This window comes from Gymnoscopelus microlampas (assembly GCF_963454915.1).
Source record: "Gymnoscopelus microlampas genome assembly, chromosome: 12".
NCBI lineage: Eukaryota > Metazoa > Chordata > Actinopteri > Myctophiformes > Myctophidae > Gymnoscopelus > Gymnoscopelus microlampas.
The window spans coordinates 34,472,965-34,490,507 of NC_139949.1; the positions used below are offsets into that span (position 1 = coordinate 34,472,965).

Below are 17,543 nucleotides of genomic sequence, written 5' to 3' on the forward strand. Positions count from 1 at the left end.
CACGAACACAATTGGCACGTCTTCAGGGGAGGGAAGCCAGGCAGAGAGGGTGATAATTGTCACTGCACATATTCCTACTGGCTGGGGCGGTGCCTGTCAGCAGGGAGTGTTGGGTGGGAGGAGTAAGACGAAGGCTCTACGTCCTCCTGGTGGGGACTCCTGGGGAGTCAGTAGGATACAACAGTGTTGTATCCTCCCCACACCCCACACTCCTCCCCACACAGTGAGTGGGGAGGTATAACGACTAAATTGGGGAGGAAAAGGGGTAATTTATTTTAAATGTATTCATATTGTTGGGCAATTCGCTTTCCTTTTTATTTTTCCTTTTTTTTGGGGGCTATTGTTATCTCTATTTCCCTAAAAACACATTTCTAGGCCCTGTTGAATCAGCTAGCCTTAACTAATGCTTTCTAGAGATTGGGGGATTTCCAAAACTGAATAAATACCACCCATATAAAAACAAAACCTGCCTTTCTAGCTCAATCGTGTTCTAATGAAGACACATGCTGATTTTTTTTCTTTTTCCAGTGTACAGATGTACACAGATGTAGTCACTGTGTATGCGAAATTCACATGTATTTTAAGTTAGTAGGATCAATGACGGAACCAATGTTTATAGCAATGGTGCATAAATCATTTGATCATGGTTAGGTTTGCTGTCATGCTGATTTGAGCACATTCTAAATGTCAAACAGTTCAGTTGGCCAATCAGTTTCCTTAGTCAGAACTACCTGTGGTAGAATACAGGTAATATAACCACTTTCAACCTGGTGTCTCTATTTTGGGCATGTTCTTATTTTGGCATTTCTAAAATCTTCCCTATACACGGGTATTTAAAAAGGGGGCCTGGACCCCGAGGGGGTCATCGGTGTTACTATAGGCCTGGGCACCACCCAATTTTTGTATGATAGGAGCTTTTTCCCAAAAAAAATACACATAGCCATTAATCCAACATATTAGCAATGATAATGACTGTGTAAACGAACAAACAAATTTAAAAAATATATACTGATGATAGTGCTGTCAAATGAATCTATGAAGCCATCAAAGCTGCAGCATCACTTGGAGGCAATCCATAGTCACTTAACCCAATGCTGCGTGTCACTTCCCTTCTCTCTCTCCCCAATTCTACTGTATTCTATCAAACAATGGCAGAAAAAGCAAAAAAAATATTTAAATCTGCTATTTGTATAACGTTTTTGAAAAATGTTGAAAGCGTTGTAGTTGTTGGCATTTGTAGACATCGGCCTCAGGTCTTAATGGGTTAAAAGAGCCCATCCCACTGGGAGGAGGCCAGGGGGCAGGCCAAGGACCAGATGGGGGGGATTAAATCTCCATGCTGGCCTTAGAACTCCTAAGGATCCCTCAGTATGAAGAAGCCAATGTGACCTGAGAAAGGGAAGTCAGGTACTCTGCTGGAACTGTTCCACCCGCGACCTGACTCTGGATAACTTGATGAAGATGGAGGGATGTAGTGGGGGTCCCTGCTTCGTCTCTCTTTGAGCTAAGGAGTCCTTATGTACTTGCTCCCCTCCTTTTTTCCCCTCTACACCAAATCTCTGCCGAAAATAGCCGAGCTCTATGCGTTTTGAGCTTGTAGATCGGCGATTTGGGCCTCTTTTTAGTGGAATGTTTGCCAATGATATTCCCAGAATAGGGATGCTAGGCTTCATGCAGTTAAGTGGCTAACAGAGACTATTATGCAAAGTAACCTCTCTCTCTCTGTCTGTCCGTCTGTCTGTCTGTCTGTCTTTCTCCATCAGCATGAGGGTGGATGTCGTAGGTCAATGATGGGCGATAGCTCCAAGCTGCTGGCTCACTACCATGACGATGCAAAAACCATGTATGAGGTGTTTCAGAGAGGTCTGCATATATCTGGTGGGTAGGACTGCACACCCGCACGCACAGACACACACACACACGCACAGACACACACACACGCACGCACGCACGCACGCACGCACGCACGCACGCACGCACGCACGCACGCACGCACGCACAAGCTATTTCCACTATTTACGCTGTATGACAAAATAGGACATTAAAGATGTAACTTTTCTTTGTGAATAAAATGATATTTTGTCATATGGTAGAGTATGTTAATACAATATAACTTACAATTGGGGTGGTTGTATTTGGTCTCTCTGCTCTTCTATTGTGACGTTTAGATCCTGCTTCTGGTTTGACACAAAATGTGATCTGAAATTTCAATTTCTCCCTCGAGCAAGCAGGCAGGCTCTATTAGCTCAGTGGTTAAAATGTCAGCAGACCCGGGTTCAAATCCAGGGTAGAACAGGACAGTTACATAGTGCAGCTTTAATTTAGGAAAAACAAAAACAAAAACATAAAAAGTTGAAATATGGAAACGCAAAGTTGCTGCCAGAAATTAAAAGGCGTTATTATTGTCGGCAAACCATGAATCAGGTTTGTACTACTGTGGTCTGAGTGTACTTTCTCTGTCCCGAGGGAAAGTGAGTCGTCTGGTCTCCATGGTGATGGCCCACACCGCTAGTCACCGCTGACTCACAATGCACCTTTTTTTTATTGATTTATTTTATGCATCTCGTTGCTGTCGGATGGAAACCTCACATGTCCAAAAGCGTAACTTTTCAGGAAAAAAGAACATGTGTTCCAAATGATGCAATGTAGGTATTTTAGTCACAAGCTCTTGTTAATAGATACTTTTCCAAAATAATACAAAAATAGCAGATCTACAAGCTCACAACACGTCGCATCACGGCACATTGTGAACTTGTAGATCGGCTATTTTTGCTACTTTGGTGTGAGTGACACTGTAGTAGGGAAGGGAAGTGAAGTATTTGACGAAAAAACATGAAAAGTTGAAATATGGAGATACAAGGTTTTCTATCTGACATCGACGATTTGCTCCTTTATTTAGAAAGGCTAGCGTATAGAGACTGGACAACTATTCCACAATCTACGAATGCTAAGTAGAGTCTGGAACTACACCTCCCGAAAGCCGAGAAAGGAAGCTGTCGTCTGTTCATAATTTCCGTTCACGAAAATATTTTCTTAACATCTTAAAAACATATCTTTTAATTTCTGCTTAGCAGCCAGCTGTATATGCTTCGTCTAATTTACAGCAGGACAAATTTACCCGGACTGCAAAGACTAAACGAAAGTGGGGAGGGGGCGGTACATCCCCTTCGCCCCCGGATCGTTTTCACCTCTTCCTTTGCACATGACTGTATGATGGAAGCATTTGAAACTTGAGCGAGTCGACAGTCTGGCTCGAGAGACTAAATATTACCCAACTCCAATGAAATTTGCTCAGTTTGACTGTACTGTGTATGTGTACTTAAAGTTAAAGCACTCGTGTGCCAAGCCCTACCCCCTGGGGGTCCCTTCCTAGAAATGTAGTAGAGTCAAAAGTACAACATGTCTTTGAGTGAAAGTTATAAGCTTCCAGAAAGAAAAAAAAAAGTACAGATACTCAAAAAATCAACTCAAGTACTGTATTCGAGTAACTGTCCACCACTGCATGCAAGATAAGACGGACTTGGGTCCTCGTAACTCACAGCGGTCACGTGGTCACTGGAGGAGTCACCAGGCAGGCACAACAATGCACGTTTTAACACTTTCGCACGTGTCTTCATCATACTACATTGTCATGCATGACTCATTGCCAATTACTTTCTTAGTTGAGCAGAAAAATGATTATGAAATTATTGTAGCGAGGCTGAGTGTATATCGTCGGGCGGAAACCTTGTATGTCCAAAACAGTTACTTTTCAGGAAATGGTAAAAAAAAAAAAAAAAAACCTTTCTTCTAATAGATCCAAAGTAGTTATTATTGAGTCACAAGCTCTTGTTGATACTTTTCATTGGTTCAATATTTATAAAACATATGTAGATTAGACACATGTAGACACATGCTATTTTTGCTATGAATAGGCAACAATAAGCGATGCAAGGAATGAGGAGAGTTGGGGGCGGTGAGGTGGAGAGTTTTGTCTTCAGACTGCGGCGCAAAATTAGGAGTGGGTCTACAGTCCTGACCGAAGGGGGGGTCAGTCCACAGCTTGGGAGGGAGAAGAGTCTAGGATGTTGGCGCGTAGGAAGGCAAACCACCGGCGTCCTGCACTAGCTCATTTAAGTGGGCAGGAGGATGCGATCCGTCGAGATCTAAGTGTGTGGGAGGTTCAAGGCCGTGAGCAATATTCAAAACAATGAAAAGCTTTGAAGCAGGATCCAAACGCAGGAAAGAGCAAGGCAGGAATGGAGGAGTGAAAGCTTATGTACACAGACTCGCGTGCAAGCAGGAGACAGCAGGTAGACAAAGACCTTGAATACAAGCGGGTTTCACATGCTATAATAGGCTCTGTGCATCACTAGTCCGCCAGCTACCGCATGTAGCATACCCGGTTCCGGCTCAGTTTCCGATAGCGCTGCTTCAAACCTGAAACACAACCTTCATATCGTCACTGTCGGGCAGAAACCTTGTATGTCCAAAACCATTGCTTTTCAGGAAATGGAAAAGGGAACCTTGTTATTTGGTCACACGCTAGAGTTAATACTTTCCATTGGTAAAACATTTTTTTGGAAGTCTGACAGATACAGTAGACTTAAAGGGGAACAATATGAAACAAAAATCAACAATCTGCAATTTATATCCTGTACCATGAAGCTGATGTATGAAAAAATTAAAAAGTTCCCCACCTTCTATGCAGCAGAGAACCTGAGAATCGATTTTGGGGGGTCATGTGATCAGTAACAATTTACAATTTAGGCATTTAGCAGACGCTCTTAATACACAGCGACTTACAGTAAGCAAGGAACAAGGTAATACACAAGGTAATACATCAAATGCATGGAAATAGTAATCTAGGATCATAGGTAAACCAAGAACCAGATCAGTCTAAACAGTATAATATTTAAAAAAAACAATAATCTGTACATTGAAGCTATACATTATATGATCTACAAATGACCTGGCATCTGTCTACATAACATACAGTAACATGCTATCTAAATTACATATTAGCCTTTGCATAAGGCCTGCAAGGCCTGTGACGACAGCAAGAGCGGCCCGTGGCCCGCCCTCTAGGTAGCCTGCAGTCTAGAACAGGGATTTGACCTCCAGCGGAAACAGCATGACTCGAAAATAAACTAAAGAATTGTTCGAGCCTTTTCAGCCAATTCAGTTATATTATGTACAAGTACTATGTCTTGTGAATCAGAATATATAATCATATCTGCCATAATAAACCGCTAATATTTAGTCGCAGAGCGATTATATTGAACATAACATAACAGGCTTACATACTGTACACTAATATCACCAGGCTTAACATTAATTGACTGGCATTAACAGACTATCAGACAAAGTCTTAAAAGAGCAGATATAATATGCACATGGGAGGTGATTACAACTGAGAAAGGCCTGGGGCAGACAGGAACATACCGTAGGACTAAGAAACCTAGACCAGGGAACATAATACACATAGAAATACAGTTAGCTTTAGCCTGATCCACAAGTGTGCATGCCAGTTTTTTAAATGTATTTCCATAGAATTACTGCTGTAGGCAGGACAAAGATGAAGACCAAGCACCTTTCTGTCATTCTAAGTAAATATTTTAAAATGTTCAAAAACAATTGTCAGTACAGTACTATCAACAAGCTCACATTGTGTCTTGATGCGTTGTGAGCTTGGAGATTGGCTGGTTTCACTATTTTAGAAACACAAAATACCTGTAATGACAGGATTATGGTTAAGTGATCGTACCAGTTGACCACCAATTGTTCCCCATCTCTGTTCTCAGTTCTGTGTTTTTTCTGTCCCCCCTCGCTAACTTCTTTTCTTTTACGTATGCATTCAACAGGTGATGGTCCTTGTCTAGGCTCTCGGCTACCCAACCAGCCTTACAAATGGATTTCCTACAAAGAGGTTAGTTAAAAAAAGTGTGTCTTTCTCAAGCCGTTTGACGATGTCATGGTCTAATATGACAGACTTATGCAAGCACAGTTACATTGGTGACAATAATAGAACCTTAACCCATTAACGTTCACATGGGCAGATTAAAACATTGGTTCTCAAAGTGGGGTCCGGGGACCCCCAGGGGTACTTGAGGGGATACCAGGGGGTCCCCAGCTAAATGATTTATAGGAACCAAATGGACCCTTATGGGTCTGTAACTCTGAGAGTGTACAAATGGAACCAAATGGACCCTAACGGGTCCATTTGGTTCCATTTGTACACTCTCAGAGTTAAATTAACATTCATTTTACAATATGAATTGGGGTACCAGAGATAGAAATGCCATTAAATGGGGGTCCGTAGCCTACTGCATGTCAAACTGGGGGGGTCCTTAAATTACAATGATTGAGAATCACTGCTAGAGCCGTAAAAATCTTCTCTTATGGGGGTCCCTGGCTTATCTTTTCAAATGGGGGTCCGCGGGCTAATAAGTGTCAATTTGGGGGTCCTTGACATGAAAAAGTTTGAGAACCACTGGATTAAAAGATACAAAGCTACAAAAATACACTGCATCTTTGTCGCTGTGTCGCTTTGTATCTGTGTTGCTCAAAGCGGTCGCTGACGTCATCAAACGTGAGGACATCGGAGCTACAGTTGTAGCTTTGAATCTTTGTATCTGGAAGTTGAACCCAGCTCAACTTGAATGTGTAGCTTTGCATCTTTGTCGCTAGAGCTACAGCTACAAACGTCGGATGTATCTTTGTATCTTCATGTCGCTGTATCATGTTATGTTGCTATATCAGTCGTGCTCAAACCTGTTAATTTCAAGGACCCCAAAAATGTATTTGCCCGCGGACCCCCCATCTTAAAATATTTGGTTCCAGGGACCCTCAGAAGTAAAGATTTGACTAAAATCGCGTTAAAAATAAATATATTCAAAGGTTTTCAAAAATGTTCACGGTTTTTCAAAAATAGCAGCTCTACAACTTGTATATCTGCTATTTTTGAATAGCTAAAGAATTCTAAAATGGCACAGATGCTTTCCCGGTTTTAATCAGTTAAACAATAAGGTTGGTTCATTAATGCATTTCCCAGAAATGGGTCAGTCACCTTGTCTATTTAGAGCACTTTCATGCCATTATTTTGAGCAAGCACATTGATAGCTGCAAGCCTACAGTATAGTGTTTTAGTAATAGCCAGCCAATTGCCAGCGGTATGATATTGATAGATTAATGTTCCTTTCCTTCCTGCCCTGACTGGCTGCATTGGTTGTCATGACACATGAGGCGTTGGGGGTTACACAACCCACAACATGTCCCCACAACATGTCCCCATGTCCAACATTGTCAAACTAGAGGTACAAACATCACATCTCACCCTCCTGTTTTGTAGGTCACAGGCCGGGCGGAGTACCTGGGCTCTGGCCTGCTGCACCAGGGCTGTCTGCCCAACCCTAGTCAGTTCATAGGGGTCTTCGCTCAGAACAGGCCAGAGGTAACTGTGTGTGTTTGTGTGTCTGTGTGTTTGTGTCATTTTTGGAACCATGAACTTTAGTTACATTTTTTGAATTATGAACTATGACCTGAACTACTTCATTTTAAAAGTTGTGAACTGAACTTTGAACTAGTTCATGTAGAAAGTGAACTTTCCCAACACTGGGGTGTGCTGCCCACAATATCATCCGTACCCCTTATGGTTTACACATGTAAAATAAATATAAATGCAGCACAATGAAACACCTCCCAAACACATTCCCATGGCAAACAACAATTTGATTTAATGACTATAAAGCAATAACCAAAAACATGTGTGCCCCCCGAAGCATGCTGGGAAGTCCATCCCCTGTCCAATGCCCACCCCACGATGGATGCTAGAGTAATATTATTGTTCTCACGTCCCTAAAAATGTGCATGTGGAGAATAACACTAAACATTAACTGGGGATAAATGAGTACAGGACAGCGAAACTTACAAACCAAAGAAGAATTTGGTGTTTTCAGCCAGGAAAAACTGCCCCTTAACCACTTGAACCCTACCATCCCTACATTCGCACCGTTGTGAGCTTGTAGATTGGCTATTTTCGGGAAAGACATTTGATGTAGAGGGAAAAAAACGTGCGCACAAAGTACAGTGCCATACTCAGGTCTGTTTTACTCTTCACTCTTCCTGAAACACAGCAAGCTGACAGACACTAACAGACAACCCTGAACACTTCTAGGAGTGTTTGTTCATAATAATAAAGTCAGTTGTGATTTCACTTCTGTCTTTCCATGGCTTCCCCTCACTTAAGTGTAATAGGTAAACACACGCACGCACGCACACACACGCACGCACACACACACACACACACACACACACACACACACACACACACACACACACACACACACACACACACACACACACACACACACACACACACACACACACACACACACACACACTGACACACTTAACAGGTTAAGCTCGTCAGAAGTCAGCTACCTCCTGGTTCCTTACGCGTGTGTGTGTGTGTGTGTGTGTGTGTGTGTGTGTGTGTGTGTGTGTGTGTGTGTGTGTGTGTGTGTGTGTGTGTGTGTGTGTGTGTGTGTGTGTGTGCACGCGCGCGCACGTGTGTGTGTGCGTGCGTGCGTGTGTTTGTGTGTGTATGTGTCCTGTACAGTGGATCATCTCAGAGCTGGCGTGCTACACCTACTCGATGGTAGTGGTCCCCCTATACGACACACTGGGCCCTGACGCCATACGGTACATTATCAACACTGGTAAGAGCACACACATCATATACATGCGCACCTGCACACACATGCATTAGGCAGGGAAATATGTAACAAATAGGCTCAGTTGTTCACTTCAGGCATGTGTGAACATTTGCATATGGAATCTTTGAAGTATGCTGATTTCAAATGTTGCCGGATCCAAGCACTTTTCCCATGGGATCTGGTCGTGAAATGAGAATTAAAGAGGTTTTGTATTCCAATCTTTGACGCCTCATCACTTTTGAATGTGAAACAAGTTTGTTTTGATGAAACCAAATTGTAATGCAGCAATACTTTGAATTTTTTTTTATTTTTTTTATCTGACACAAGAAACCAGCGTAAACAGTAAAGCTTTTCACACGGAAGGCTTTATGAGCTGTTTGCAGAATTCTTGTTTTCACACGTTGTTCATGTTTAGTAATCCATTTGCATTGAGAGGCAGTGAGCCCCCACACAAAGTCCCGTAAAACTAACTCACGGACACAGTCGTGCTCATCTCATGCTGGAGTCAAATCGTTTTGGAAGTTTTTCTACGCATTGTGTTGTGTTCATTTTATATTTGCTGATGTTAATGCTAATGTAGAGTACAATTTAATCTTTGAAAAGATGTCGTCAACAATTGAAAGCCGACAGACTGGACCCCATGTGCTCTTTGTCAGGAACATTCAAAAAAAGAGATAAACGAAAGGCCAAGAATCAGACATGTTAAGAAGCGTACAAGACTCTTGCTCAGAACCTCGCGGCATTGAGTGATTTAAGTGCCTTACCTTGCGGGATAAACCTTTCCAGACTAGATGGTGGTTGTGGTATTGCAGAAACCCTTGCTACGCATGATGCCAAATGGCACAAAAACTGTTATGTGCAGTGTAGTAATTCGTGTGTAGCCAGGGCTGAATCAAGGGCAAGAAAACCTGACCTTGAACTTAGCCAAGCAACTTACACACCTGTTAAGAAAAGACTCGGAGCAAGTTTTGCTTCTCCACCCGTTGAACAGAGTACCACTAGCATATGTTTCTTTTGTGATAGCATTATCCATGATGAAGAAGTAGTTCACAGGGCAACAAAACATTTAGATTCCAATGTTCGATGCATGGCAAAGGAGTTGAGGGATACAAAACTCCTCCTTCGTACAGAACGGACAGTCTCAAGGAAGGAACCAGTCTTGGTTGTGGCACCGGCACTAAACTGGAGCAGCTTTGTGTAGATTCCAACAAAAATACATTATTCGGCTTCTTCGCAACTGCTCTGGAAACAATGGTTGTTTCAGATGGGAAAACACTTCTCACAACCCATGAAGAAGAGGTTAGATCAACCCACCCCCCCCCCTACTGATGTTTCTCAACTTCAACCATGTACATACACATGAAGAGGCTGATTCACGAATGTTGCTACATTGCCTGGCACGCCTACCAGCGGGGTACAGTATGCCAAACTTGGGGAAAGTCTTCTATCATCTCTCACACGCACCAGCAGAAGTAACAAATGATGATATGGATGAAATAGAGAGGTTCTTTGTTGTCCTGTACAGAAGAACTTCTCCTCTGAAGAAAGTGTACGAGGCACGCAAGCAGCTATTTGCTCTTGGAAATCACAAAGTGGAAAATATTCCACAGACAAAGGAGGCACTTCATCAACATGTGAAGAGAGCAGTCTTTCTAGCTGGTCACATCTGGGGACAGTCCCAAATTGCCAACCCAGAGATTCCTTCACTTGCAGATTGGGGATGGGTGAAAAAGGATGATCTGGTGATGCCGGAGGTGTCAAAAGGGTGTCGAGAGCTGATCAGATGCATGTGTAAAAAACGGTGTGCTGGAAATTGAACATGTTTTGAGGCTAATCTACCATGCACAGAACTGTTTCTGTTCAGGACAATGCTTCCAAGAAGAACAGAGTAGGAACGGTTAAATGATCATTTAAAAAATAGATGTTTGAAGGATTGACAGCAAACCCTAAATATAATATGACATTACCAATCTTTTTTTTTTATGGGATTCAGAACTAACAAACATCTTAAATTTTGTCATGTTGGAATTCAAGATGGTGGCAAACCCTTTGGTCCGAACTCTACGTACTTGGATCCGGCAATTTTTTAATTCAGCACACACAAAATTTCACACTTTCTGCCGGAAGTGAACAACTTTTTCACATATTTCCCTGATTACATGTCATGCATGCAAACATGCACACTCACATGTATGCACGCACGCACGCACATACGCACGCACCCACGCACGCACGCACGCACGCACGCACGCACACACGCACACACACACACACACACACACACACACACACACACACACACACACACACACACACACACACACACACACACACATACACACACACAGACAGACACACACACACACACACACACACACAGACACACACAGTAAATGTACTGTATGTAATGTCAAAATTGATTTTAACAGCTTTGTTAATATGGTGACAAACACACACACACACACACACACACACACACACACACACACACACACACACACACACACACACACACACACACACACACACACACACACACACAGAGTAATAAGCTTAGCCCAGGGCTGATATAAACCTTGTCAGTGGAATTGCGTTGCTAGGGAACTGCTTGGGTCCAGGTTTATCCACTGATTTTCATAAACACCGCAACAGGAAGTATCCGTGGACACACTTACTGTAGAATGTTGTCAAGTGTGAAAAGGCCTATGTCACTCTTGTTACCTTCACACTCCCATCGCACTTGTCGGCAAGCATCAACATCGTATTACGTAGTATAAAGTAGGCTTAACTCTTTAAGTTAAGGCTTAACTTAAAGAGTGGTTTTAAGCCTTAGAGGTAACGACATTGAGTTAATTACTCCTACAGTAGGTAAGTACTTTATGAAGAACCATGGAGCCACAGAGTTGGAAACTGTGTAATTTTGCCGGCTGAAAGTAGCGTCTCCGCCATTTGGTGTGTAGTCCAAAACTCCCTACCGAAACGATGAAGGGGTCTGGTTCCCCAGTTTGATTCCCGGCCAGCCAAACCATTTGCATGTCCTACTGTCTCTGTGTTTTCTGTCTCCGAAATGCTAACACAGGTGGGTGGAGCTCTGGTGACGGCGGGTGAGAGACTGAGAATCGAAATGTACAGTATTACATTATGGCATTAAAGATATAAAAGCAGCTGTTGATATATTCTAACACTTGTAACAGAATGTACCGTCTCCCGTGACCACCCCTAAGTCTCATATTTTGATTTAGCTGTGTTCTGAAAATCCCATTCATGCTTTCCTTAGGACCTTTGAAATACACACCAAATAGGCCTGCTGTTGCAGAGATGCAATCTTTTGGCACACAAATATATGCAAATTGACAGCTTCCACTAACCAACTCTATCATTAATTTGCTAACTGATTAAACATTGGTGTCATTTGGAATATTCCACCTCAGTGACTCTGGTTTAGTCTGAGGGATTTTATGTAGATTCAGGTGGTTCTTGATTTCGAGTTGCTGAATTTGGACTAGACATTCATTCATTCTGCTTTGATCTAATTCAAATTGAACCACATCGGGCCTGTTCTTGTGTTTGTTTTGCGCAAGCACGTTTCATTTTGTTTTCTTCTTCCGCGGGTATTCATTCACACAAGGGGGTTCGGCCGCTCTTGTGTGCTTGTGTCATTCCAGCGGACATCTCCACGGTGATCTGTGACAAGGCGGAGAAGGCCGAGGTGCTCCTGGCTAACGTGGAGCGGAAGGAGACCATGGGCCTGCGGAGAATCATCCTCATGGACGAGTTTGACTCCGCCCTCGCCGAGCACGCCGAGGGGTGTGGCATCCATGTCCAGTCCCTGAGAGAGGTGGAGGTAGGACACAAACGCACCACTGTATTGAGGTGTGCTACTGCAGTGGTTCTAAAACTTTCATTTCAAGGACCCCAGTTTAGTCCACGGATCCCCATAACTTTGAGAGTGTATCAGTCGAACCAAATGGAACCAAATGGACCCTTATGGGTCCAATTGCATGTAAGACCAAGTATGTAGCTTATCTGTTCAAATGTCCTTGTGGTATTACTTATGTCGGCAAGACAGAGAGAATTGAAGATCAGAGTCACCAATCTTAAAAGCAATATTATAAATCGTGAAGAAAAATCTCCTATTGCCAGACATTTCAGTGCCACAGTGCATGACGTGTGTAGTTTCAATGTATTCGTCGCTTCATTGGCTGTTGCTGCTGCGGCACATTAAATGCCTTAAAAGCAGTGGTGGAAAAAGTACTCACATGTTTTACTGATGTAAAAGTATCAATACTGCAATGTAGAAATACTCTGTTACAATGTATAAAATGTATAAAAATCTTTTGAAAATAGCAGATCGACAAGCTCACAATGCGTCGCATCGACGCATTGTGAGCTTGTAGATCGGCTATTTTCAAATGGCCAAAATGAATATAGGGCTGAAGTGGATAATGTACGTTTTGTAATAATAATCAAAATCTACAAAGTAACTAGTAACTAAAGATTTCAAATAATTGTAGTGGAGTAAAAGTACAATATTTGCCTCTGAGATGTAGTGGAGTAGAAGTAAAAGTACTGAAAATTGGAAATACTCCAGTAAAGTCAAAATACCTCAAAATTGTGCTTAAGTACAGTACTTGAGGAAATGTACTTAGTTACTTCACACCACTGCTTAAAAGCTGGGAAGTAGGGATGTTCTTTTGGTGGAATTACCCAGGGGGCGTGGTTTCGACATCACAACTTTGTTACTCTATTGGCCCCTGTTCGGTGGAGGGAAACCGGGTGGGGAGGGTGCAAATTTGTTGCTGCACGCACTCCAGCAAATGTGTGGGGAGGACACATTGGCATAACAACTAAATTGGGCGATAAAGGATTAAAAAACTAGACTGGCACCCTACTCAGGGCCATGCATGTCACAAATGCAAGTGGGGAACACTAGAATACATGGTCATCATACATGTTTTGTTGACCGCCTTTCTCCTACTTCCCATACTGCACCTTATGTTCTCACCCACTTTTTTTCCTTTTAATTTGATAAAAATGCCTTCATTTTCCTCCTCCATCCCAACATTACTTCCATTCTTCTATCACATTCCTCCATATTATGGCTTTTACTTTGCCGAACACACAGTGAGTGAATTTGTGCATCCTCCTCAGACCCGCGGTCAGACAGATACATGTGTATCGTGTTTGTTTTTGGTTCTCGGTAACCGTTGATCCGTCCGAAGTGCCAATCGACGGCATGAGGTCATATGAGACACACACGTCAAGTTTTAGAACGTTTGTGTTCCAAAACTTGGCGTACATACTTTTTAAAAGCATGTACTTTTACTTTTACTTGTACTTTAAGTATTTTTCAAAGCATGTGCTTTTGAATACTTAAGTATATTTAAAAGCAATTACTTCTTTTACTCTACTTTACTTGTAGTGCAGTAAATTTGAGTAAAGTATCTGTACTCTTACTCAAGTACTGGGGTCGGGTACTTTGTCCACCTCTGCACCCACATTGCGACGGGTTGTCGGGTTGGTAAAGCTCCTTGACCTTGACCTTGTTGTGAGTGTGTTTACCTAAGAATAGGGAAGGTAGGGTTCAAGTGGTTCATTCAACACTAATGACAGCATTCAGACAAACGTGCGTGAAAATCACTTGATCTCTCTGCTCAAGACATTCTTGAGATTCTGCCAAATCTCAGTCAAACGCTACTTGTAAAAGGTAATTGACTGTTTTTAGTTTTTGTCTTTTTTAGTTTAAGGAATTTAGAGGATTTATTTGCAGACCTACTGTAGTCAACTACAAAATGTATCGCGATTTCATGTGTGTGAAGAATAGAGTAAATTAAATTAATTGTGTCGTGTTGTATGCTGTTTTTCCTTACAGGCCCTGGGAAAAGATCACTACAGAAAACCAATAGTAAGTACAACTGGATATTCATCTTTCACTGAGGGGTTTAATACAACTTTACACAACAGTACATACTGCAACAGTCCAAAAAGGAAGTCGTCTTTCCGTCTGGAATGTGAGGGAATATCTGTAATATAATTTGAATCTGCATGTACAGTACAAGAAAACAAACAGGCATTTTGTCTGTTGCAGAGACATGCTGACAATTTACAGATACAGTAGGCTGTATGTCAATCTCATAAAATAACACACCCATGTTTTTTGTTCTCTTCAGCCACCTGCACCAGACGACCTGTCTATTGTCTGTTTCACCAGTGGCACCACAGGTAATGTTTACTTTATGCTACCACCATTGCTGCAGGGAACAAAAGATAGTGCACGTTAAGTGCAGGTGAATAGCTAGCCAGGCTTTTACGCCTGTTAGTACACAGTAAAATCCCCAGTGTTCATTTTACTCTACAAGTGTACAAAATGCAACCGAAAAGACCCTTAGGGCGCGGTCCCACCGCACTTTTATTTTACCAATGGGGTGGAATCTGCCAATGCTTTTGTCAATGCAAAAAAAAGTGCATTGAGAAAGCATTGGCAGATTCCGCCTCAAAGGTAAAATAAAAGTGCGGTGGGACCGTGCCCTACGAGTCCTCATTCCAGAAACGACACAAAATGGATGCTTAGGTTTAGTTTTCTGCCATACTAAAACTAAGTGGTATTTTATTATTGGTAATGGTCTATTAATCTAATTTAAGACCAATACATGCTCCTTCCATCATCCAAGCTTTTCTTCGGAAAGGGAGGTGATAACTATAAACTGACTTCATTCAGAACTTCTGATGGGCAGGTCTCAGAACTTTTTCTCATAACTCGTGTGCACCTCCAGATGTCCTGTCTCTCTTCAACTGTGGTTCGGAAAGCCTGTCCAAACCTCGACATCAGAAGGATCATGTATTGGCCTTTAGTCATCTTGGGGGAATCCGCAGGCACTAGATATCACAGAAGAAATTAGGATTCTGGATCACGTAACTTTTTAACCTTTTTCTTTTTGCATAAGATAGTGCTGGTAATCAACAGCTGTACACCTGCCAAACCTCCATCCATGGAGTGAACGCAGTGTGAACCCAGGCTCAGCAGGCACTACAGTATGTGTCAAGATTTCTTTAGCATACATGGAGACCAGGGGTGTAGTGGTGCAAATAGGGGCAGTACCGCTACAGCTTTTTGAGAAGTTCCACGCATCTAATACAAAAACTTACTAAAAATAAAATAAATAAAAAGCATATAATCATATTGTCATGCATTCTATTATCCTACCTTTTTCAGCATCTATAAATCAAGGCGTTCCTCATACTGTACTTGAAAAAATAACGACTAAAACAAATAAAAAACTAAACTAAAACTTGTCAATTCCTAACTAAAACTACTTATGTAATCGTAAACCTAACTAAAACTAAATAGAAATCAAACATCAAACTAAAATGAATATTTCAAAAATAACTCTGATCTGTTGAGTATGCACATGTGAGTGCACGCAGAGTCATTAAAATAGAGCCCTCAATAAACCCCTTATAGAGACAAGCCCTCATGGTTGGCTTACAGATAAGGCATTAATTCACTGACTAGAAGTGGTCAAACTATGCACAGTGTTGTGCTCGCTACACTATGAATCCCTCCAGGAAGTCATTCCGAAACTTATTCATGCTCTTTGACCTCCTCGGTTTTGGTATTTACAGAACTAATCATACAATAGACAAGCCAATAGTGATTCATTTTTCACTGTGTGAAATGTAATAGTGTAATCCAACATTTTGGAACAAACTATATCAGTAACAGGCCTCTCATTCCAAAAGCCCTTCAGGCACCTGGCAGTGGTACAGCCGCCATGAGTAGGCTCATTATTATCTTAAAATACCAGTGAAGTTTGGGAGTTACATCTTGTGACACCCTGCTCACTCGCCACACTCACTATTATGCATTAAAATGGTGGACTGAATACAGTCAAGTATTTCAACTATACGCAAGAGTTTGATATTTTCTAAAAAAACAATGTCTCATAGCTTAAACCACTGGTTCTCAAAATGTTGTCCGGGGACCCCCAGGAGTCCTTGAAGGGTTTTCCAGGGGGTCCCCTGCAAAATGAGGAACAGTTTACAACTTATGCCCTTATTTATCGGCTATTCGAAAATCGCCGATTTACAAGCTCACAACGTGATGCATTGTGAGGTTATAGATCTCTCTTTGAAAAATCTTGACAAATGTTGACACATCTTATTTTATAGGGATCCCCTATACAAGGGGACACAACATCTTTTCAAATGGGGTTGTGCAGCCAAATACATAGCAAATTCCCCTGCTTCTGCCCTATTTTATTTTTCGGCCTTTCGAAAATAACCGATTTACAAGCTCACAACAGCTCACAACGGACACGTTGTGAGCTTGTAGATCAGCTATTCTTTTTCCCAATTTTTTCTGTTTTTTTTACAAATCCAAAAGCATTCTGGAGAGAATTCAAATTCTATGACAAAATATTTTCAAAGGGGGGCCAGTGGCAAAATACATATCAATTTGGGGTCCTTGACATGCAGATGTTTTAGAACCACTGGTTTAAACAGTAAACCAGGATGATGCTGTTTGTAGGAATAGGGGTCATTTATTTTAAATCCTGGATATCTGTTTTGACAGTGAAGCTCCGCCTTTAATGGTATAATTAGCCCAGTGACTACACAGTTAAAATGAAACTCTTTTTAGAGGAAAGGATGGTGTAAACTGTAAACCATACAATAGTGTTTGGGGGATTCACTCTTTCATACTCTCCCTGTGTCGTCTGGATTCCCCTGCATTTCCAGACATGAGCCAGATATTTGTGCTGGCATGCAGCGGTGGAAAGTAACTAAGTACATTTACTCAAGTACTGTACTTATTTGTACGGTATTTTTTACTTTTCTGGAGTATTTCCA

General features: G+C 41.9%; 1 protein-coding gene across 3 annotated transcripts in view; it reads left to right on the plus strand.

The window, feature by feature from the left end:
* acsl6 (acyl-CoA synthetase long chain family member 6) overlaps nucleotides 1-17,543 on the plus strand; it is a 65,050-nt gene that overhangs the window by 26,572 nt on the left and 20,935 nt on the right. For 2 of the 3 annotated variants that reach the window (XM_084073362.1, XM_084073361.1), the window contains 7 exons: nucleotides 1,764-1,878; nucleotides 5,844-5,908; nucleotides 7,331-7,432; nucleotides 8,600-8,699; nucleotides 12,362-12,540; nucleotides 14,569-14,601; nucleotides 14,867-14,918. In XM_084073362.1, the coding sequence (XP_083929488.1) occupies nucleotides 1,764-1,878; nucleotides 5,844-5,908; nucleotides 7,331-7,432; nucleotides 8,600-8,699; nucleotides 12,362-12,540; nucleotides 14,569-14,601; nucleotides 14,867-14,918 (646 nt within the window). Of the gene's footprint in view, nucleotides 1-1,763; nucleotides 1,879-4,156; nucleotides 4,293-5,843; nucleotides 5,909-7,330; nucleotides 7,433-8,599; nucleotides 8,700-12,361; nucleotides 12,541-14,568; nucleotides 14,602-14,866; nucleotides 14,919-17,543 lie in introns of those variants that run through there. The other variant, XM_084073363.1, reaches the window with a different exon arrangement.